The following is a 24,333-nucleotide window of genomic DNA, read 5'->3' as shown; positions in this document are numbered from 1 at the left end:
CACAAAAGACCCTGAATGCAATCTTTAGAAAGAAGAATGGAGCTGGAGGAATTAACCTTCCTGACTTCAGACTGTGTTACAAAGCTGCAGTCATCAAGACAGTATGGTATTGGTGCAAAAACAGACATATAGACCAATGGAACAAGATAGAAACCCCAAAGATAAACCCACACAGCTACGGGCACCTAACCTTTGACAAAGGAGACAAAAATTTACAATGGCGAAAGATAGTCTCTTCAGTAAATAGTGCTGGGAATACTGGACATGTGAGAGTGTGAAATTAGAACACTTCCTAACACCAAACACAAAGAACAAAGATAAACTCAAAAGACCTAAACATAAACTCAAAAGACCTAAACATAAAACCCAAAGCTATAAAACTCTTAGAGGAAAACATAGGCAGAAGACTTTTTGATATAAATTACAGCAAGATCCTGTGTGACCCACCTCCTACAGTAATGGAAATAAAAATAAACAAGTGGGAGCTAATTACACTTAAAAGTTTTTGCACAACAAAGGAGACTATAAACAAGGTGAAAAGACAACCCTCAAAATGGGATAAAAAAATTGCAAATGAAACAACTGACAAAGGATTAATTTCTAAAATGTACACAGTTTGTGCAACTCAATACCAGAAAAACAAACAACCCAATCAAAAAGTGGGCAGAAGACCTAAACAGACATTTCTCCAAAGAAGACATACAGGTAGCTAAAACATGCTCAGCATTGTTCAATATTAGAGAAATGCAAATCAAAAACTATAATAGATATCACTTCACACCGGTCAGAATAGCCATCATCAAAAAATCTACAAACAGTAAATGCTGAAGAGTGTGGGAAAAAAGGAACCCTCTTGCTCTGTTGCTGGGAATGTATATTGATATAGCCACTATGGAGAACAGTATGGAGATTCCTTAAAATAACTAGGAATAAGACTATTATATGACCCTGTAATCCCACTACTGGGCATATACCCTGTGGAAACCATAACTGATAAAGATGCATGTACCTCAATGTTCACTGCAGCACTGTTTACAATAGCTAAGCTATGAAAGTAACCTAGATGTCTATCAACAGATGAATGGATAAAGAATCTCAGGTATATATACACAATGGAATATTACTCAGCCATATAAAGGAACACATTTGAGTTGATTCTCATGAGGTAGATGAACCTGAGCTTTTTATACCGAGGAAGTAAGTCAGAAACAGAAAAACAAATATATATTAATGCATATATATGGAATCTAGAAAGATGATACTAATGAACGTATTTGCAGGGCAGTAATGGAGATGCTGATTGCAGCCATGAAATTAAAAGACGCTTACTGCTTGGAAGGAAAGTTATGATCAACCTTGATAATATATTAAAAAGCAGAGACATTACTTTGCCAACAAAGGTCCGTCTAGTCACGGCTATGGTTTTTCCCTTGGTCATGTATGGATGTGAGAGTTGGACTGTGAAGAAAGCTGATCGCTGAAGAATTGATGCTCTTGAACTGTGGTGCTGGAGAAGACTCTTGAGAGTCCCTTGGACTGCAAGGAGATCCAACCAGTCCATTCTAAAGGAGATCAATCCTGGGCGTTCATTGGAAGGACTGATGCTAAAGCTGAAACTCCAATACTTTGGCCACCTCATGCAACGAGTTGACTCACTGGCAAAGACTCTGATGCTGGGAAGGATTGGGGGCGGGAGGGTAAGGGGACAACCAAGAATGAGATGGCTGGATGGCATCACCAACTCTGTGGACATGAGTTTGCGTGAACTCCGGGAGTTGGTGATGGACAGGGGGGCCTGGCGTGCTGTGATTCATGGGGTCACAAAGAGTCGGACAAGACTGAGCGACTGAACTGAACTGAACTGAATGGAGACGCAGATATAAAGAACAGACTTGTGGACACAGGATGGGAAGAAGAGGGTGGGAAGAATTGAAACAGTAGCATGAAAATATATACACTACAATATGTAAAATAGATAGCCAGTGGGAATTTGCTGTATGTCTCGGGGAACTCAAACCGGGGCTCTGTGACAAACTAGAGCAGTGGGATGGGGTGAAAGGTGTTAGGGAGGTTCAAGAGGGCAGGGACATATCTATAGGGACATATGTATACCTTTGACTGATTCATGTTGATGTATGGCAGAAGCCAACACAGTAAAGCAATTATCTTTCAATTAAAAATATATTTAAAAAAATAAAAAATTTTTCATTTTTACCATTTTAATGCTTAAGTACATTTATAGTGATGTATAGTTTTCGCTGCTGTCCAACTCCAGAATATTTTCACCATTTCAAACAGAAACTCTGTACCCATTAAACCGTAACTCTCCATTCCCCCTCTTTGCCCAGCCTCTGATAACCTCTGTTCTACTTCCTTTCTCTAGGAATTTCCCTATTCCAGTTGCCAAGTGCAAGTGAAATCATACAGTAGTTAGCCTTTTGTACTTGGCTTATTTCACTGAGCATAATGTTTGCAAGATTCATCCACGTTGCAGCATGTATCAGAATTTTATTCCTTTTTATTGCTGAATAGTATTCGATTGTATGTATAAGCCTCATTTTATGTATAAGCCTCACTGGTGAACACTTAGATTGTTTCTACCCTTTTGCTATTGTGAATAATGCTGCTCTGAACATTTGTCTACAGGTACCTATTTCAGTCCCTGCTTTCAGTTCTTTTGGGAATATACCTAGAAGTGGAATTATTGGGTCATTTGGTAATTCCATGTTTAACTTTAAAGTTTTCCACAGCAGCTGCACCATTTTTTCATTTCTACTAGCAATTCATAAGGGCTCTAATTTCTTCCTATCTTTGCTAGCACTTAATGATTTTTCTTTTTTTTTCTTCATAATAACCACCCCAGTGGGTGTGAAGTGGTATCTCATTGTGACTTTAACTTGCACTTTCCTAATGATTAATGATGTTGGTTTTTATGTACATATTGGCCATCTATATAGATAAATGGGGGCTTCCCAGGTGGCACTAAGAACCTGTGTGCCAATGCAGGAAATGTAAGAGATGTGGGTTCAATCCCTGGGTCAGGAAGGTCCCCTGGAGAAGAGCAGAGAAACCCACTCCAGTATTCTTGCCTAGAGAATCTCATGGACAGAGGAGCCTGGTGGGCTACTGTCCATAGGATCGTAAACAGCTGAACATGACTGAAGCAATTTAGCACACACACATAGATAAATGGAGAAATACCTATTCAGGTCCTTTGCTAATTTTTCAGTTGGGTTGTTTGAGGGTTTCTTTTTTTTTTTTTTGTCATTGAATTGGAGGAGTTCTGTACATATTCTAGAGATGAGTCCCTTGTCAGATAAATGATTCGCCGGTGTTTTCTACTATTTTGTAGGTTTTCTTCTCATCCATGTGATAGTGCTCTTTGATGCATGAATGTTTTTCATTTTGATGAAGTTCAGTTTATCTGTTTTTTTCTTTTGTTGCCTGAGATTTAGATGTCAAATTCCAGAATTATTGCCAAATTCAGTGTCATGATGATTTTCTTCTCTGTTTTCTCTAAAAATGTTTTATAATTTTAGCTCTAAAGTTTTGGTCTTGATACATTTTGAGTTAATTTTTATATATGGTGTAAGCTAAAGGTTTATCTTCATTCTTTGGCACATGGGTATCCAGATTTCCTAGCATCATTTGTGGAAAAGAGTATTCTTTTGCCATTGAATGTTGTTGGCACCTTTATTAAAAATCATTTGACTATACATATTTGAGTTTATTTCTGGGCTCTCTATTCTGTTGGTCTGTGTGCCTGTCCTTCTGCTAGTACCCCCCCACACACACTGTTTCAATTACTATAGCTTTGTAGTAAGTTTTGAAGCCAGGAATTGTGAGTCTTCCAACATTATTCTTCATTTTCAAGATTGCTTAAGCTATTAGAGGTCCTTGAGATACCACGTGAATTTTAGGATGGCTTTTCCTATTTTTGCAGAAAAACATCGTTGGGATTTTGATAGGGATTGCATTGAGTCAGTAGATCTTTATGTAGTATTGTTGTCTTAACATTACTCTTCTAATTCATGTATGTAAGTGTCTTCATACTTCATTGTTTCTTCAGTTTCTTTCAGCGATGTTTGTAGTTTTCAACGTACAGTACTTTGGTTATATGGCTGTTATATTTCTCACAGTGAATTAATAGAGTAACCTTCTAGTTTATCCATTATTGTTTAAAATGACCTATTAATGCCCTGAAAAGCCTGTTCTGTTTTTAACAGAATCAGGGTTCTGAACTCAAAAAGCTGAGGGAAAGATCCTGGAAATTGGAAACTTAACTAAATTACTGCCCCTGGGAAGCCCTTCTGGGTGTTCAGCCTGCTGGTTTTCTCTGATTAAAACCTAATTTCATTGCAGGTCTCCTTTGATCTACAATTGTTCACATTTCTAATTTTTTTTAATCTTTTGCTTCTAGATTTCTCCATCTTGTTAAGGAGGATATTCCTATTTGATATAGCTGATGATACCATGCAAAAATCAGATCCTCGAAAAGGTCAGAACCTGTACTTATATGTGATAGAAATGAAGAGTTATCTTCTATTAGGCTGTGAATGAATGTATGTGTCACAAAAAGCTGTTCAAGTAAATAAAAATATCTCATCCTTTCTTAACCAGCTTATCCTGCAGTTTCACAAATCCTGCATGTCATTTGGCAGCCCTTTTACAAAGTACTCTTCACATAATTGTCTCAAATAGTCTTTTCTGTAATCTTATGAAACAGGGACTGTTGCTATTCCTGTTCTGTGGAAACATGAAAGATTAAGAGACTTACTCAACATGGTCCTATAAACTGCACGATTTTGTCCTGAATCTTTTTGCCTCTAAATCTTACTCTTCTTACTACCTCTTAAGTTCATGATCATTATTAGAATTTAGTAGACATGTAAGTATGGAAGCTGTATGAGCATTAAAAATAATATACATGAAAGTCTATGAAAAAGTTAAAGCCTCTTTATGGGTATAAAATATTATTAATAGATCATGATATTAAATATTTAAATATAATCTCTAGAATGATCCAGACTCATTATGTGTATAACATTGTCTTATTGTGGCAAATGGCACTCTTTGCTGGTACTTTCTTTTGTATTCTCATCTTCTTCAGTTTCTGTCATTTGTCTCTGTAGCTTCCCTTACCCCTCTCCATCTATAGTAGCTGCTGGTTATTGTCCATACACTTAATCCATTTCCATGTCTTAGTACCTTTATACTACATCTCCTTCAACTCAAATGCCTATTCATCTTTCTTTTCTGACAATCCTCCCTCAAGTCTTCTGTGAAACTTTCCTCCTCTCCCCAAGCAAAGTCAATCATTCCTTTTGCTTTTCTCAGAGCACTTCGTATAGCAAACCTCTCTTATAGCAAAAATCACAGTATATTATGATTGTGTATTTGAGTTGCTGTCTGTCCTGTTAATCTGTTCTTTGTGAGTTCCTTGTGCACGTAGACTGGATTTATTTGTCTTCATATCCTTAACACTCAGTGTACCTCCTAGGCTTAGCTATGAATGAAATAACAGTTTTCCTTAAAGAATCTGTACAGCATTCTAAGTGAGAGACTGACCACATAAAAATATTCAGAAGTTTATAACTATTTGTAAATGAATATAGTACATGTATTTTGAAGTAGAATAATGGAGTGATCACAGCTAGGCAAAGTTATTTAGGGAAGATTCTTCTAGATCAGGGATCAGTAAACTATGGTCCATAGGCCAAATCCTGTCAGCTGCCTGTTTTTGTAAATAAAGATTTATTAGAATATAGCCATGTCCATTTGTTAATGTGTATAGCTACTTTCATTCTACAGTGGCAGAATTGAGTAGTTGTAGCAGAAACCATATATCCCATAAAACTGAAATTTTTTACCCTCTGGCTCTTTTCAAAAAGTTTTCTATTCCCTGCTCTACAAGATAGGTTTTGAAAAGAGGTATGAAACAAAGAGGAATGTGAATTGGTGAAGCGTGAGTGTGCACCATAATGCAATGAAAACAGCCATAGGAGTAGGAATGCCAAGTGAAGTTCCACTCTAATCCAGTTTGTCAGAGAGAAGTGTGTTGAAGAAATGTCAAGAATGCTTTGAGAGTGGACCCAAGTTTGGGGTGAGGGAAGACAGGGAGGCATGTCTCTACATGCCTAGGACACTCGCCGGGTGCTCGTGGGGGACCTCCTGTGGACAGGCTGAAGGGAGAAGCCCTGGGAACAACCGGGTAAGGGGGAGTGGAGGAAACTTGAACCCTGGGGTTGCTGGGGGAGGTGGAGTGGCTTTGGTGCCTTGAGCGGTTTGGGCACCTTTGGTCACTGGAAGCAGCATGCCTGCTCACCTGAGAGGGTAGGGATCCCTCAGGGATCAGAGGATCCACTAGGGGAAGCCCCTGGTGTTCCCCTTTCACTCAGTGGTGACTGGAGGGAGGAGTAGTCTGGCACTGGGAGTGGCTTGGGCGCCTCTGGGTGCTGGGAGCAGTGCATCTGCTCCTCTGGGCTGGGGTGGGGGGGACCTCTGATGAGATCAGATCTACTGGGGAAGCCCCTGGGGTTCCCCTTTCACTTGGCCCCAAGGAGCCTTCTGGGGCCCAAGGGCCTGGGCCTTTGTCCTCTGGGCCCTTGTCTACCCTACCCTCTGGAAGAGCCCTTTGCTCTTCAGGGACCCCGTCCACCAGGGTGGATCCTGTAGATGTAAGAAGGAGAAGGGAGGCTCATTTATGGAGAGAAAAAGGTGGGCTGGTTTGGGGAGGCTCCTGCTGGGTTATAAAAGCAGGGAACTACTTAGTGTCCTGCCACCCATTTGATTCTGGGAAGCCTCCTAAGGCTCCCAGGCTCAGCCCTCCACCCTTTGGGACCACTCTCCAGGGCGCCCTCCACCATTCAGAGTCCCCCTCTTGGCTCTCCAGCCTCCAGGGCCCCCTCCTCCTTCCAGGCTGAGCTTTCGGCCATCTGGAAGGCCCCCTCCACCCTGCAGGGTACCCATCCTCTGTGGGCCTCCTCACCCTTCCAGGGACCCTGTCTGGTCTCTAGCCTGGGCCCTCCCCCATCCAGGATCCCTTTCTACCGTCTGGTTCTCCCCTACTTTTCGGGGCCCCCTCCATCCTCCAGGGCCCCCCTCCCTCTCAGCCCCCTCCACCCTCCAGGCTGAGCCCTCTGTTCTCTGGGGACCAACTCTGCCCTCAGGGGCCCCCTCTGTCCTCCTGGGCCACCTCTAAGGATACCCTCTGACCATGTAGGTCCTGCAGGTACAGGAGGGAGGGGTGATATAGCGGGGCAGCCAGGGGAAGGTCCTTCTAGTACAGAGGAGAGGGAAATCCATCTGGTGTTGTGCCACACACTTGGCCCTGGGGAGCCTCCTAGGGACTGGTCCTTTCTTCCACACCCCAAAGCCAGAGGCACTGCAGAGGCCCCCTCAGTTGGGTTGAGCCTGGACCTTCCTCCAACCCTACCCAGGGCCTTTTCTGAAGGCTTGGGTCCTGAGTCAGGATCCCACCCCCACCTAAATCCCATCTCCACCTAACCATTCCCACCGTCTGAGCCACTCACCATCTAAGCCCCACCCTTCACAGCCAAGGTTTTTCTGCCTTTTGGGTTTTTACTATTTACCAGTAGAGTTTGGTTTTACCCTCCAGTGGTTGTTTCATATATATTCTTATTCTTTCTACTATTTCTCTTAGTTTTCTAAACTTTTTTTTATTATTTACAACCTTTGCTGTTATTCTACTCCCTCTTATTTTCATTTGTATTTGGTATGTGTGTGAGTACTTTTCCGTTTCTCTTTTCTTCTCTCTCATTGCTGCTGAAGTCCGGTTTTACCCTTCAGGAGTTATTGTTTTTGTACTTTGTTATCGTTCTGCCTTTTTTTCTTTTTATTCCCACACCCACTACATTGCTGGAGTAACAGAGAACATCAGGTTCCAGAGAATATCAATTGGAGTGAGGGATCCCAGAGGTCTATATCTCAAAACCAAGACCTGGCCCTGTCTAACTGTCTACACACTCTACTACTAAAACCTCAGGCCAAACAACTAGTGAGACAGGAACACAGTCCCACCCATCAAAAAAAAAGAAACAACAGAAAATGAAGGAGCAAGGTAAAAAGTATACAACCAAATAAATGAGGAGGAAGTAGGCATCCTCTCTGAAAAATAATTTAGAGTAATGATAGTAAAGAAGTTTCAAAATATTGAAAATAGAATGGAGAAAATACAAGAAACATTGAACACATTTAACAAAGACCTAGAAGAAACAGTGACAAACAATACAAGTACTGAAAAGTACTCTAGAAGAAATCGATAGCAGAATAATTGAGGCAGAAGAATGGATCAGCAAATTGAAAGATAGAATGATAGAAATAACAGTCATCAAAGTGTTAGCCACTCAGTTGTGTCTGACTCTTTGCGACCTCAAGGACAGTAGCTCACCAGGCTGCTCTGTCCATGGGGATTCTCCACTCAAGAATACTGGAGTGAGTTGCCATTCCCTTCTCCAGGGGATCTTCTGGACCTAGGGATTGAACCTAGGATGCCCACATTGCAGTCAGACTGTTTACCACTGAGCCACCAGGAAACCCTCAATAACTGCCATGGAGCAGAATAGAGAAAAAAGAATGAAAAGAATTGAGGACAGTCTCAAAGATCTCTGGGACAGTATTAAATGCACCAACGTTTGAATTATAGGGGTCCCAAAATGAAAAAGAGTATGAGAAAATATTTGAGGAGATTAGATTTGAAAAATTCCCTAAAATGGGAAAGGAAATAACCACCCAAGTCCAGGAAACCCAGAGAATCCCACATAGGATAAACCCAAAGAGAAAAACACCAAGACACATATAAGTTAATCAAACTAACAAAAATTAAACACAAAGAAAAAAATATTAAAAGCTGCAAGGGGAAAGGAAAAAAATAACATAAAAAGGAATTCCCAGGGCTTCCCTGGTGGCTCAGAGGTTATAGAATCTGCCTTCAATGCAGGAAACCTAGGTTCAATCCCTGGGTTGACAAGATCCCCTGAAGAAGGAAATGGCTATCTACTGCAGTATTCTTGCCTGGAGAATACCCCCTGAAACCTGGCAGGCTACAGTCCATAGGGTTGCAAAGACTCAGACACAACTGAAGCAACTTAGCAGATACACATTCACAAAATCTTCATAAGGCTAACAGCTAATTTTTCAGCAGGAACTATGCAGGTGTTTAAAGTGAAAGAAAAAAATTATGAAAGAAAAAAACCTGCAACCAAGATTACTCTACCCAGCAAGGATCTCATTCAGGTTTGATGGTGAAATCAAAAGTGTTACAGACAAAAGCTGAAAGAATTCAGCACCACCAAACCAGCCTTACAATAAATGCTAAAGAAATTCTCTAGCAGGAATCACAACAGTAAGAAACAGACCACAAAAACAAACCCTAAATGATTAAGAAAGTGGCAGTAGGAACATATATGTCAATAACTACCTTAAATGTAAATGGATTAAATACACCAAGCAAAAACACAGACTGGCTGAATAGATATAGAAACAAGACCCACGTATATGCTGCCTGTTAGAGAACTCACTTCAGACCTAAAGACACAGATAGAAAATCAGAGAATGGATAAAGATATTCCATGCAAAGGGGAATCAAAAGAAAGCAGGAGTAGCAATACTCATATCAGACAAAATAGACTTTAAAGTAAAAACTTTTACAAGAGTTAAGGAAGGACACTAGATAATGGTCAAGAGAACAACCCAAGAAGATATAACAATTATAAATATTTATGCAGCCAACATAGGAGTACCTCAATATATAAGGTAAATGCTAACAACCATGAAAGGGGAAAACAACAGTAACACAATAATAGTAGGGGAATTTAACACCCCACTTACACCAATGGACAGATCATCACAACAAAAAATTACTAAGGAAACACAAGCCTTAAATGACGCATTAGACCATGTGAACCTAACAGGTATCTTCAGGACATTCCATCCCCAAACAGCAGAATACATATTTTTTCTCAAGTGCACATGGAGCAGTCTCCAGAATAGATCACATCTTGGGTCACAAATCAAGCTCAGTAAATTTAAGAAAATTGAAATTGTATCAAACATCTTTTCTGAACACAGCGCTATGTATGAGATTAGATATAACTTACAAGAAAAAACTGTAAAAAACACAAACACATGGTGGCTAAACAGTGCACTTCTAAATAACCAACAGGTCACTGAAGACATCAAAAGGTAATTAAAAAAAATACCTAGACACAAATGACAATGAAAATATGATGACCCAAAACCTATAGGATGCAGTAAAAGCAGTTAAAAGAAGGAAGTTTATAGCACTATAAGCCTACCTCAAGAAACAAGAAAAATGTCAAACAACCTGACTTTACACCTAAAGCAACTAGAAAAAGAAGAAGAACAACAGCAACAGCAGCAAAAAACCCAAAGCCTAGTAGAAGGAAAGAAATCTTAAAGATCAGAGCAGAAATAAATGAAAAAGAAATGAAATATCAAAGATAAATAAAACTAAAATAAGGTTCTTTGAGACGATAAAATTGACAAACCACTAGCAGGCTTGTCAAGAAAAAAGGAAGAGGACTCAAATCAATAAAAACAAAAACGGAGATGTTACAACAGACAACACAGAAATAAAAAGAATCATAAGGGACTACTATGAGCAACTATATGCCAATAAAATGGACAGTCTGGAAGAAATGGACACATTCTTAGAAAAGTCCAACCTTCCAAAACTGAACCAGGAAGAAATAGAAATCAAGAACAGACCAATCACAAGCACCAAAATAGAAACTAATCAAAAATCTTCCAACAAGCACAAGCCCAGAGCCAGATGGCTTCACAGGCAAATTCTACCAAAAGTTTAGAGAAGAGCTGACACCTATCTTGCTCAAACTCTTCCAAAAAACAGCAGAGAAGGGAAAGCTCTCAAACTCATTTTACGAGGCCACCATCACTGTAATACCAAAAGCAGACAAAGATACCACCAAAAAGGAAAATTACAGGCGAGTATCACTGATGAATATAGATGCAAAAAATTCAAAATTCTATCAAACAGAATCCAACAACACATTAAAAAGATCATACACCATGATCAAGTGGGATTTATCCCAGGGATGCAAAGATGCATCAGCATACACAAAGTAATCAATGTGATACACCTTATCAATAAACTGAATGATAAAAATCATATGATCATCTCAATAGATGCATAGAAAGCTTTTGACAAAATTCAACGCCCATTTATGATAAAAATTCTCCAGAAAGTAGGCATAGAAGGAACCTGCTTCAACATAATAAAGGCTTAATAGAAGAAAAACAAAGCAAACATTTTCATTGGTGAAAATCTGAAAGCATTTCCTCTAAGTTCAGGAACAAGACAAAGGTGCCCACTCTTAACCACTTTTATTCAACATAGTTTTGGAAGTCCTATCCGTGGCAATCAGAGAACAAAAGGAGATAAAAGAAATCCAGATTGAAAATGAAGAAGTAAAACTCACTATTTGCAGATGACATGATACTATACACAGAAAACCCTAAAGATTCCACAAGAAAATTACTAGAGTTAATCAGTGAATATAGTAAAGTTGCAGGATGTTAAATTAATACACAGAAATCCTTTGCATTCCTATACACTAACAATGAAAAATGAAAGAAGTTAAGGAAACAATCCCATTCACTATTGCAACAAAAAGAATAAAATACCTAGGAATAAACCCACCCAAAGAGACAAAAGACCTGTATGCAGAAAACTAGAAGACAGAAAACATAGAAGACACGATGAAAGAAATCAAAGATGACACAAACAGATGGAGAGATATTTCATGTTCTTGTATTTGAAGAATCAATATTGTGAAAATGACTGTACTACCCAAAGTAATCTACAAATTCAGTGCAATCCCTATCAAACTACCAATGATATTTTTCACAGATCTAGAACAAAATATTTCACAGTTTGTATGGAAACATAAAAGGCCCCGAATAGCCAAAGCAGTCTTGAGAAGGAAAAATGGAGCTGAAGGAATCTACCTTCCTGATTTCAGACTATACTACAAAACTACAGTCACCAAGACAGTATGGTACTGGCCTAAAAACAGAAATATAGACCAATGAAATAAGACACAAAGCCCAGAGATAAACCTACACACCTAAGGCCACCTTATCTTTGACAAAGGAGGCAAGAATATACAATGGAGAAAAGGCGACCTCTTCAATAAGTCGTTCTCGGACAATATGGAGAACAGTGTAGAGATTCCTTTAAAAAACTGGAAGTAGAACTGCCATATGACCCAGCAATCCCACTGCTGGGCATGCACACTGAGGAAACCAGAGTTGAAAGAGACACATATACCACAGTGTTCATTGCAGCACTGTTTACAGTAGCTAGGACTGGAAGCAACCTAGATATCCATCAACAGATGGATGGATAAGGAAGCTGTGGTACATATACACAATGGAATATTACTCAGCTATAAAAATGAATGCATTTGAGTCATTTCTAATGAGGTGGAAAAAACTGGAGCCTATAATACAGAGTGAAGTAAGTCAGAAAGAGAAACAGCAATACTGTGTATTAACGCATGTATATGGAATTTAGAAAGACAGTAATGATGATCTTATATACAAGGCAGCAAAAGAGACACAGGTGTAAAGAACAGACTTAAGGACTTTGTGGGAGAAGGTGAGAATAACATTGAAATATGTACATTACCATATGTAAAATAGATGACCAGTGCAAGTTTGATGCATGAAGCGGGGCACAAAACCAATGCTCTGGGAAAACCCAGAGAGCCATGGGGTGGGGAGGGAGATGGGTGTGGGGTTCAGGATGGGGTGCTACATGTGTACCTGTGGCTGATTCATGTAGATGTATGGCAAAAACCGTCACAATGTTGTAAATTAATTATCATCCAATTAATTTTAAGAAAACCTAAAAAAAAATAGGTGGTGCTGGGAAAACTGGACAGCTACATGCAAAAGATAAAAGTAGAACACTTTCTAACACCATACCCAAAATTAAACTCAAAATAGATTAAAGACTTAAATATAAGGCCAGAAACTATACAGCTCTTAGAGGAAAACATAGGCAGTACACTCTTTCACATAAATCACAGCAAGATCTTCTGTGACCCACCTCCTACAGTAATGGAAATAAAAGCAAAAATAAATGAATGGCACATAATTAAATTTAGAGATCAAATTGCCAACATCTGCTGGATCATCAAAAAAGCGAGAGTTCCAAAAAAACATCTATTTCTGCTTTATTGACTATGTGAAAGCCTTTGACTGTGTGGATCACAATAAACTGTGGAAAATTCTGAAAGAGATGGGCATACCAGACCACCTGACCTGCCTCTTGAGAAACCTATATGCAGGTCGGGAAGCAACAGTTAGATCTGCACATGGAACAACAGTCTGGTTCCAAATAGGAAAAGGAGTACGTCAAGGCTGTATATTGTCACCCTGCTATTTAACTTATATGCAGAGTACATCATGAGAAACACTGGGCTGGATGAAGCACAAGCTGGAATCAAGATTGCCAGGAGAAATATCAATAACCTCAATATGCAGATGACACCACTCTTATGGCAGAAAGTGAAGAAGAACTAAAGAGCCTCTTGATGAAAGTGAAAGAGGAGAGTAAAAAGTTGGCTTAAAGCTCAACATTTAGAAAACTAAGATCATCGCATCTGGTCCCATCACTTCATGGGAAATAGATGGGGAAACAGTGGCTGACTTTATTTTCTGGGCTCCCAAATCACTGCAGATGGTGATTGCAGCCATGAAATCAAAAGACGCTTACTCCTTGGAAGGAAAGTTATGACCAACCTAGACAGCATATTAAAAAGCAGAGACATTACTTTGCCAACCAAGCTCCATCTAGTCAAGGCTATGGTTTTTACATTGGTCATGTATGGATGTGAGAGTTGGACTGTGAAGAAAGCTGAGTGCCAAAGAATTGATGCTTTTGAAATGTGGTGTTGGAGAAGACTCTTGAGAGTCCCTTGGACCGCAAGGAGATCCAACCAGTCCATCCTAAAGGAGATCAGTCCTGGGTGTTCATTGGAAGGACTGATGTTGAGGCTGAAACTCCAGTACTTTGGCCACCTGATGCGAAGAGTTGACTCATTGGAAAAGACCCTGATGCTGGGAAAGATTGAGGGCAGGAGGTTCTAGAAGGGGATGATAGAGGATGAGATGGTTGGATGGCATCACCGACTTGATGGACATGGGTTTGGGTGGACTCTGGGAACTGGTGATGGACAGGGAGGCCTGGCGTGCTATGGTTCATGGGGTCGAGAAGAGTCGGACACGACTGAACTGAACTGAACTTCCCAGAGAGTGCATCCCACTGTTGGATACCTCCAACTTTCAGAAAGTTCTTCCTAGTAATGAGCCAAAGCCTATCTGCCCATAGCTTCCACCCTCAGATATTAAATAAGCAAAGCAAATCTCTTATCTTCATGAGAACACTCCAGATATTTACAGAAAGCTTTCCTTCTTCCCGAGTCTTCTCTTCTCTTGGTAAATCTCTTCAGTTTTTTAAACCCTCACTATCCTTGTTTTGCTATGACCAGTGCATTCTCTTGACAAAACTCTATTAGCCTTTGCCCTGCTTCATTCCGTGCTCCAAGGCCAAATTTGCCAGTTACTCCAGGTGTTTCTTGACTTCCTACTTTTGCATTCCAGTCCCCTATAATGAAAAGGACATCTTTTTTGGGTGTTAGTTCTAAAAGGTCTTGTAGGTCTTCATAGAACCGATTAACTTCGGCTTCTTCAGCATTACTGGTTGGGGCATAGGCCTGGATTACTGTAATATTGAATGGTTTGCCTTGGAAACGAACAGAAATCATCCTGTCATTTTTAAGATTGCATCCAAATACTGCATTTCGGACTCTTTTGTTGACCATGATGGCTACTCCATTTCTTCTAAGGGATTCCTGCCCACAGTAGTAGATATAATGGTCATCCGAGTTAAATTCATCCATTCCAGTCCATTTTAATTCACTGATTCCTAGAATGTCGACGTTCACTCTTGCCATCTCCTGTTTGACCACTTCCAATTTGCCTTGATTCATGGACCTAACATTCCAGGTTCCTATGCAATGTTGCTCTTTACAGCACTGGACCTTGCTTCTATCACTGGTCACATCCACAACTGGGTATTGGTTTTGCTTTGGCTCCATCCCTTCATTCCTTCTGGAGTTATTTCTCCACTGATCCCCAGTAGCATACTGGGCACCTACTGACCTGGGGAATTCCTCATTCAGTATCCTATCATTTTGCCCTTTGTTACTGTTCATGGGGTTCTCAAGGCAAGTATACTGAAGTGGTTTGCCATTCCCTTCTCCAGTGGACCACATTCGGCTGTGGTCCATGTGATCAGATCGGCTAGTTTCCTGTGATTATGATTTTAGTGTGTCTGCCCTCTGGTGCCCCCTAGCAATACCTACCGTCTTATTTGGGTTTCTCTTACCTTGGTCATGGAAAATCTCTTCACAGCCGCTCCAGCAAAGTGCAGCCGCTGTACATTACCTTGGACGAGGGGTATCTCCTCAAGGCCACCCCTCCTGACCTTGAACGCGGAGTAGCTCCTCTCTGCCCTCCTGCGCCCGCGCAGCCACCGCCTGTTGGACGTGGGGTAGCTCCTCTCAGCCGCTGGCCCTGGCCTCAGGCGTGGGGTAGCTCCTCACGGCCGCACCTCTTTGCGTGGTTCGTTGCGCCAGGGCCGGCTTCTCTCGCGTCGCGTCTGCACCGCCGGGGCTGGCGTCTCTCGCGTCGCGTCTATTTCTGCTTCATTGACTATGCCAAAGCCTTTGACTGTGTCGATCACAATAAACTGTGGAACATTCTGAAAGAGATGGGAATCCCAGACTACCTGACCTGCCTCTTGAGAAACCTGTATGCAGGTCAGGAAGCAACAGTTAGAACTGGACATGGAACAACAGACTGGTTCCAAATAGGAAAAGGTGTACGTCAAGGTTGTATATTGTCACCTTGCTTATTTAACTTATATGCAGAGTACATCATGAGGAACGCTGGGCTGGAAGAAGCACAAGCTGGAATCAAGATTTCTGGGAGAAATATCAAAAACCTCAGATATGCAGATGACACTACCCTTATGGCAGAAAGTGAAGAGGAACTCAAAAGCCTCTTGATGAAAGTGAAAGAGGAGAGTGAAAAGATTGGCTTGAAGCTCAACATTCAGAAAACAAAGATCATGGCAGTTGGTCCCGTCACTTCATGGGAAATAGATGGAAAAACAGTGGAAACAGTGTCAGACTTTGTTTTTTTGGGCTCCAAAATCACTGCAGATGCTGATTGCAGCCATGCAATTAAAAGACGCTTACTCCTTGGAAGGAAAGTTATGACCAACCTTGATAGTATATTAAAAAGCAGAGACATTACTTTGCCAACCAAGGTCCATCTAGTCAAGGCTATGGTTTTTCCCGTGGTCATGTATGGATGTGAGAGTTGAACTGTGAAGAAGGCTGATCGCCGAAGAATCGATGCTTTTGAACTGTGGTGTTGGAGAAGACTCTTGAGAGTCCCTTGGACTGCAAGGAGATCCAACCAGTCCATTCTAAAGGAGATCAATCCTGGATGTTCATTGGAGGGACTGATGCTAAAGCTGAAACTGCAATACTTTGGCCACCTCATGCGACGAGTTGACTCACTGGAAAAGACTCTGATGCTGGGAAAGGTTGGGGGCGGGAGGAGAAGGGGACGACGGAGAATGAGATGGCTGGATGGCATCACTGACTCTGTGGACATGAGTTTGAGTGAACTCCGGGAGTTGGTGATGGACAGGGAGGCCTGGTGTGCTGTGATTCATGGGGTCGCGGAGAATCGGACACGACTGAGCGACTGAACTGAACTGAACTGATCCTTGTTTTCCTTTAAATGAGATTATGTGCCTCTATCTCATTCAGAATCTAGGACCTAGATTTGAAGAAAAAACTCAGGTAGAGTCCTCTCAAGTATTCTGACTAGTGGAGTAGACCATCCAGTACAGTCATCTGCTTCATTCCCAATACAGACTAAAATGATGATGATGGTTGTACATTACTTATTTCATAATATCAGGTCCGTTTATGTCTGCCAGAAAGTATGATGTGGCACCATTGATGTTACTAAACTTCTTCAGTGTTCAAGAAGCATAAGTCGGAAACATTTTAAAAAGCGTTAGCTTCTTCTGTGTCCTGGTTCACACCTCCATAAGGCTCTGGAAAGGGTAAACATTATATATAGTTGAAGTCTACTAGGACTGCCTATAAGACTGAGGAGTTATGGCTTTTCTGCATTTTCATTAGCCATTCATTGCTAGCTGCTTTGCTTGTTAAAGGAAATATTGATGTTCTCTGGGATTCTGTCTGTGTGCACGTGCAGATATATAATTGCAAAAGATGGAGTGGGGGTAGGGATGACTGCCAAGAAGAGATCTGTTTCATCTTCTTTGTTCACATCTGCTACATGTAGAAGACAGAATTTATGGCTCTTGGAGGAAGGGATTGCCTAGCTTGCTTCCCCTCCCCCCTTCTCTGACAGATATCCCAGAGGAATAATACTGTCTCTTTACACTTATCTTCGAATGAAATAGAGGTAAATGAAGGAGAGCTGGAGGCAGATAATCAACTGAGAGGCCCTAGGAGTACTTGCTAATTAGAGGGAGTGACTGATCAATGGCACATTCCAGACCAGTCCCTTTTCTGTCTCCCACCTCCCCTGTAGCTTGTCCTCCATGACCACAGTGGGACAGGTGTTCTGCTTCCAGCTTTTCTGTTTTGATCTCTGCTTATCAGCATAGGTTTCTGGTTTATTAAAACCACAGTTGCTTTCACTGCTAAAGGAGTTCTGTGTTGTCTTAATGTATTTTCAGAAGTACGTTTGATTTTTCTGTTTCCCAGTTTCCATTTCTGAGGGGAACATCTCTCCTTCCCTGCTCCCTTCTTTCCTTCCTACCTGTCCCTGCTGTCTCAGTGGTATGTGCATATAAACCTGCATTGCTTGTTTTGTATTTTCCAAGCTCTGTGAGTATATGAAACATGGTACCTGTGAACATCCTCCATTTAATCTAGCTTTACATCATTAAATCCCAGATTGTGTCTCAGATTATTTAGCATCCAGATCAAGCTAATAAGCACCGGTACTTCAGTTTTTAGTATAGTAAAATGGAAAGACTGTCCAAGCTGGGCCACTTTATGTCAGTAACATTTGTAAGATTTATTTTTTTGTTACCTTTTTTGTTTTTGTTTTTTGAGGAGAAGGCAGTGTAGTTAAGAACATAGGTTCAGATCCTGGCCTTTCTACTGACTGTAACCTTTTAGAAATTTATTCAACATATAAAGGGGTAGTGTTACCAGACCAAGTAATGTACCAGAGAGGATACAACAAGATGATGTTATTGAAATACTTAGCACAATATCTGGTGCAGAGTAAACACTTAAAAATATTATTTTTAAGCTATATACTATTAATAATTATTACAGTATTGCTATTGTAAATATACAGTAATAATTTATAACTGAATTTCTTCATAATATGTAAAGAATGTTTTCAAGTTTTCCTTGCTTCAGGGGATGAACCATTGTGATTGTTTTATCACATTTTGAAAAGATGCTTCCATAGCTTTGTAGATTTTTCTGTTATGTATTATCTTCCCCTCAAGGGTTTCCCAAAATATCAGTCTTTACATTCTGTAGATTTACACTACCCAGTACAGTAGCCACTGGCTGTGTATGTCTATTTAAATTTAAGAGGAATTAAGCATAATTAAAAATGCAACTCTTTAGTCACACCAGCCACATTTCAAATGCTGAATAGCCCTGTGTGGCTAGTGGTTATCCATTGGGTGACACAGATATAGATCATTTCCATTATCACAGAAAGTCCTATTGGACATTATTTTGGATACTACTAGAATGTGCTGTTGTGCTCTTTGCTTAGAAATAGAAGAGGGTTTATTTTCTAGGATGTTCACAGATTACCCTCTTAAGTATTTCAGGGCTCCAGACATCCATTTTAAGGATTCAAGTTGCTCTTCTTTCCCCAGCTGTAGTGTCGTTAAATGTCTTATGAAATAAATACAGGCACTTTTACTTCTCCTGAGAAGAATGCATTACCATAATTTTTAAAGATCCCAGTGTACAGTAAGAGGAAGCCAAAAGGAGAAAGGACAAAGTTGTCATACAGAGTGAAGTAAGTCAGAAAGAGAAAAACAGATATCATATATTAATGCATATGTGTAGAATCTAGAAAAATGGTACAGATGAACCTATTTGCAGGGCAGGAATAGAGCCAGATGTAGAGAACAGACGTGTGGACACAGGAGGGCGGGGGAGGATGGCACGAACATATGTAAAAGTACATCGCTAGTGGGACCCTGTTGTGTAACATAGGAAGCTCAACTCAGTGCCCTGTGATGATCTAGATAAGTGAGATGGGGGAAGTGGGAGGGAAGTCCAAGAGAGAGGAGATACATGTATACATATAGCTGATCTTGTTCCAGGCAGAGAGGCCTGCCATGCTGCACTTCATGGGGTCACAAAGAGTCCGATACGACTGGGTGACTGAACAACAATAGCTGATTTACTTCATTGTACAGCAGAAACCAGTACAACATTGTATAGCTATTATACTCCAATTTAAAAAAGTAACTTTAGCAGATATTCAGTTGTGAATATGAGAATCCATAGGGGCTAACTAGTAACAGGAGGTTCTAATATCCTATGTCCTTTTTGTTAGTACATACATTATGTTAGTCAGGATCTGAGTTTTCCCCCTGAGAAAGGTAGAAAACAGCAAGTTTTCCTTTAATAATACCTATTATCTTTATTATGGACATTTAAAGCCTAGTTTTTATTTGCTCTTCACAACCTAGTGAAGCAAGTAGCACTGGGATGATCATCCCTATTTTACTGATTTTTTTTTTTTTAGAAAGCAGACTCAATGGAGTTAACAACTTGCCTAAAATTGATAAGAGAAAATAGTCTTGAGGATAAAAGAGGATAAAATTTTATCCAAAGAGGATAAAATTTTAACTTCCACTTTTTTGTTGTTGTATTTTTATTTTGTTATGCTCTGTTTTCCCATCAATCCAACTGTAGTAAAAGGAAGGATGAAGATTCTTTAAGACAACTTGAAAACGAAGTAGTGTTATATGAGATACTCTCAAAGAATGTCTATAGCTTCATTTGTCCTATGACCATGTGTATTCGTGTGTATTCGATTGCTGTAACAAAATACCACAAGTGGGGTAGTTTAAACAACAAACACTTATTTCTCACAGTTCCTGAGTCTAGATGTCCAAGATCAAGATGCTAGCAGGGTTGATTTACAGTGAGGCTTCCCTCAGCTTATAGAAAGAACACCTTCTGACTGTGTGCTCACCTGGCGTTTTTCTCTGTATGTGTTGGTGGAAGGGTAGAGTTGGATTGAGAGAGAGAGACCAATCAGTCTCTGGTATCTCTTCCTTTTCATTAGGATACCAGTCCTGTGAGTTTCTGGGAGTCTTTGGTTTAGACGTGGGTGGACATTGGCCTGCCACGGGGTCAGGGGGACTGAGAGCAGCAGTCCTGGGAGGTGTAGTGTGCTGGTATAAATCATCTTGTAGGAGGTCACCACTACTCCTACCATAAAATCTGTACCCTACCATAGAGACTGCAGACTCTAGGACTGGGCTGCCTCTGGCCAAACTGCAGAGAGAGAGCACAACCCCACCCATCAGCAGAAAATTGGATTAAGATTTACTGAGCATGGTCTGCCCACCAAAGCAAGACCCAGTTTTCCCCACAGCCAATCACTCCCATCAGGAAGTTGGCAGCAGCCTCTTATCGTCATCCATCAGAGGGCGGACAGCGTGGGAAGCACAAGCACAGAAAACTAACTAAAGTGGTCACTTGGGTCACAGCCTGTGTAACTCAGGGAGACTAAACCACGCCGTGTAGGGCCACCCACTCCAGTTGAGTCCTGATGGAGATCTCTGACAAAATGTGGTCCGCTGGAGAAGGAAATGGCAGACCACTCAGCGTTCTTACCTTGAGACCCCATAGACAGTATGAAAAGGCATAAAGATATGACACTGAAAGATGGGACCCCTCAGGTCGGTAGGTGTCCAGTATTCTATTGAAGAGTGGAGAAACAGCTCCAGAAGGAATGAAGAGACTGAACCAAAGAGGAAATGATACCCAGTTGTGGATGTGTCTGGTGGTGAAAGTAAAGTCCAGTGCTGTAAAAAACAGCATTGCATAGGAACCTGAAATGTTAGGTCCACGAATCAAGGTAAATTGGAAGTGGTGAAACAGGAGATGGCAAGTGTGAACATCAGCATTTTAGGAATCAGTGAACTAAAATGGATGGGAATGGGCGAATTTAATTCAGATGACCAGTGTATCTACCACTATGTGCGAGAATCCCTTTGAAGAAATGGAGTAGCCCTCATAGTCATCAAAAGGCTCTGAACTGCAGTACTAGGGTGCAATCTCAAAAACGACAGAATGATCTTGGTTGTTTCCAAGGCAGACCATTCAGCATCACAGTAATCCAAGTCTACGCCCCAACCAGTAATGCCAAAGAAGATAAAATTGAACTGTCCGAGAAGACTTACTATACCTTCTAGAACAAACACCAAAAAAAAGATGTCCTTTCATCATAGGGGACTGGAATGCAAAAGTAGGAAGTCAAGGAGTAACAGGCAAGTTTGGCCTTGGAGTACAAAATGAAGCAGCACAAAGGCTAACAGAGTATTTGCCAAGAGAATGTACTGGTCATAGCAAACACCCTTCTTAAATGAGCAATGCATAGAAAGAGAGGAAACAATAGGATGGGAAAGACTAGAGATTTCTTTGAGAAAATTAAAGATACCAAGGGAACATTTCATGCAAAGATGGGCACAGTAAAGTACAGAAGAAGTATGGATCTAACAAAAACAGAAGATATTAAGACGAAGTGGCAAGAATACACAGAAGAACTGTACAAAAAAGATCTTAATGACACAGCCATGATGGTGTGATCACTCACCTAGAACCAGACATTCTAGAGTGTGAAGTCAAGTGCTCCTTAGGAAGCATCACAACAAACAAAGCTAGTGAAGGTGATGAAATTCCAGGTGAGCTATTTCAAATCTTAAACGATGATGCTGTTAAAGAGCTGCACTCAATGTGCCAGCAAATTTGGAAAACTCAGCAGTGGCCACAGGACTGGAAAAGGTCAGTTTTCATTCCAATCCCAAAGAAAGGCAATGCCAAAGAATGCTCAAACTACCACACAGTTATGCTCATTTCACATGCTAGCAAGGTAATGCTTAAAATCCTTCAAGCTAGGCTTCAACACTATGTGAACCAAGAACTTCCAGATGTTCAAACTGGGTTTAGAAAAGGCAGAGGAACCAGAGATCAAATTGCCAACATCCGTTGGATCATAGAAAAAGCAAGAGAATTCCAGAAAATTTCTGCTTCATGGACTGCACTAAAGCCTTTGACTGTATGGATCACAACAAACTGTGGAAAATTCTTAAAGAGATGGGAATACCAGACCACCTTGCCTGCCTCCTGAGAAACCTGTCTGCAGGTCAAGAAGAAGAAAAGTTAGAACTGGACATGGAACAATGAACTGGTTCAGAGTTGCAAAAGGAGTACCACAAGGCTGTACATTGTCACTGTGCTTATTTAACTTATATGCAGAGTACATCAGGCAAAATTAGGGGCTGGATGAAGCACAATCTGGAATCAAGATTGCTGGGAGAAATATCAATGACCTCAGATATGCAGATGATACCACCCTAATGGTAGAAAGTGAAGAGGAACTAAGGAGCCACTTGATGAAAGTGAAAGGAGAGTGAAAAGACTGGCTTAAAACTCAACATTCTAAAAACTAAGATCATGGCATTCGGGGCCATCACTTCATGGCAAATACATGGAGAAACAGTGGATACAGCGACAGGCTTTATTTCCTTGGATTCCAAAGTCACTGTGGCAAGTGACTGCATCCATGAAACTAAAAGATACTTGCTCCTTGGAAGAAAATCTGTGACAAACCTAGACAGTGTATTAAGAAGCAGAAACATTGCTTTGCTATCAAAGGTCCGTCTAGTCAAAGCTATGGTTTTTCAAGTAGTCATGTATGCATGTGAGAGTTGGGCCATAAAGAAGGCTGAGCGCTGACGAATTGATGCTTTTGAACCGTGATGCTGAAGACTCTTGAGGGTCTCTTGGACAGCAAGAAGATCAAACCGGTTAATCCTAAAGGAAATTAGTCCTAAATATTCATTAAGGGCTGATGCTGAAGCTGAAGCTCCGATACTTTGGGCACCTGATGCAAAGAACTGACTCATTGGGAAAGACCCTGATGCTGGAAAAGATTGAAGGCAGGAGGAGAAGAGGATGACAGAGGATGAGATGGTTGGATGGCATCACCGACTCAATGGACATGAGTTTGAACAAACTTCAGGAGATAGTGAAGGACAAGGAAGCCTGGCATGCTTCAGTCCATGGGGTTACAGAGTCAGACACAACTGAGATACTGAACAACAACAAGCTCGTAAAAGTCCTATCTGCAAATAAAGTCATATCGGGGGATTAGGACTTCAACATATCACTTGGGGTGGGAGGCATAATTTAGTTTATAACACCATCTTGATGTAGTTTTAGTATCTTTTTATTTCCTAGTTTACCGTGATTAGTTGGAAATTTGATGTTTGCGTGAGACCGAATTTGGCGAATATTGTATTTTTTATTTCTGTGAAGACTGAGGTTTACTTAAATTTAACCTAAGCAAAATGGCTGTCTGAGGAGGCCTTACAAATAGCTGTGAAAAGAAGAGAAGCGAAAAGGAAAGATATAAGCATCTGAATGCAGAGTTCCAAAGAATAGCAAGGAGAGATAAGAAAGCCTTCCTCAGTGATCAATGCGAAGAAACAGAGGAAAACAACAGAATAGGAAAAACAAGAGATCTCTTCAAGAAAATTAGAGTTTCCAAGGGAACATTTCATGCAAAGATGGGCTCGATAAAGGACAGAAATGGTATGGACCTAACAGAAGCAGAAGATATTAAGAAGAGGTGGCAAGAATACACAGAAGAACTGTACAAAAAAGATCTTCACAACCAAGATAGTCATGATAACGTGATCACTGACTTAGAGCCAGACATCTTGGAATGTGAAGTCAAGTGGGCCTTAGAAAGCATCACTACGAACAAAGCTAGTGGAGGTGATGGAATTCCAATTGAGCTATTTCAAATCTTGAAAGATGATGCTGTGAAAGTGCTGCACTCAATATGCCAGCAAATTTGGAAAACTCAGCAGTGGCCACAGGACTGGAAAAGGTCAGTCTTCATTCCAATCCCAAAGAAAGGCAA

The 24,333-nt window shown here is 40.7% G+C and overlaps 1 protein-coding gene across 7 annotated transcripts in view; it reads left to right on the top strand.

Annotated features, from left to right (window-relative positions):
- The window catches only part of SCMH1 (Scm polycomb group protein homolog 1), a 223,642-nt gene that overhangs the window by 50,320 nt on the left and 148,989 nt on the right, over positions 1-24,333 (top strand). For 4 of the 7 annotated variants that reach the window (XM_055403469.2, XM_088835188.1, XM_055403475.2 and 1 more), the window contains exon 2: positions 4,421-4,498. The exons of 1 other annotated variant lie outside the window; for it this stretch is intronic. In XM_055403469.2, the coding sequence (XP_055259444.2) occupies positions 4,474-4,498 (25 nt within the window). In that variant the 5' untranslated portion in view covers positions 4,421-4,473. Of the gene's footprint in view, positions 1-4,420; positions 4,499-24,333 lie in introns of those variants that run through there. 2 more of the 7 variants (XM_088835187.1, XM_088835186.1) reach the window with 1 other exon arrangement.

Source organism: Moschus berezovskii, chromosome 4 (assembly GCF_049115385.1).
Source record: "Moschus berezovskii isolate FMDL1 chromosome 4, NW_MosBer_1.0, whole genome shotgun sequence".
Lineage (NCBI taxonomy): Eukaryota > Metazoa > Chordata > Mammalia > Artiodactyla > Moschidae > Moschus > Moschus berezovskii.
This window is presented reverse-complemented; position numbering and strand designations above follow the sequence as displayed.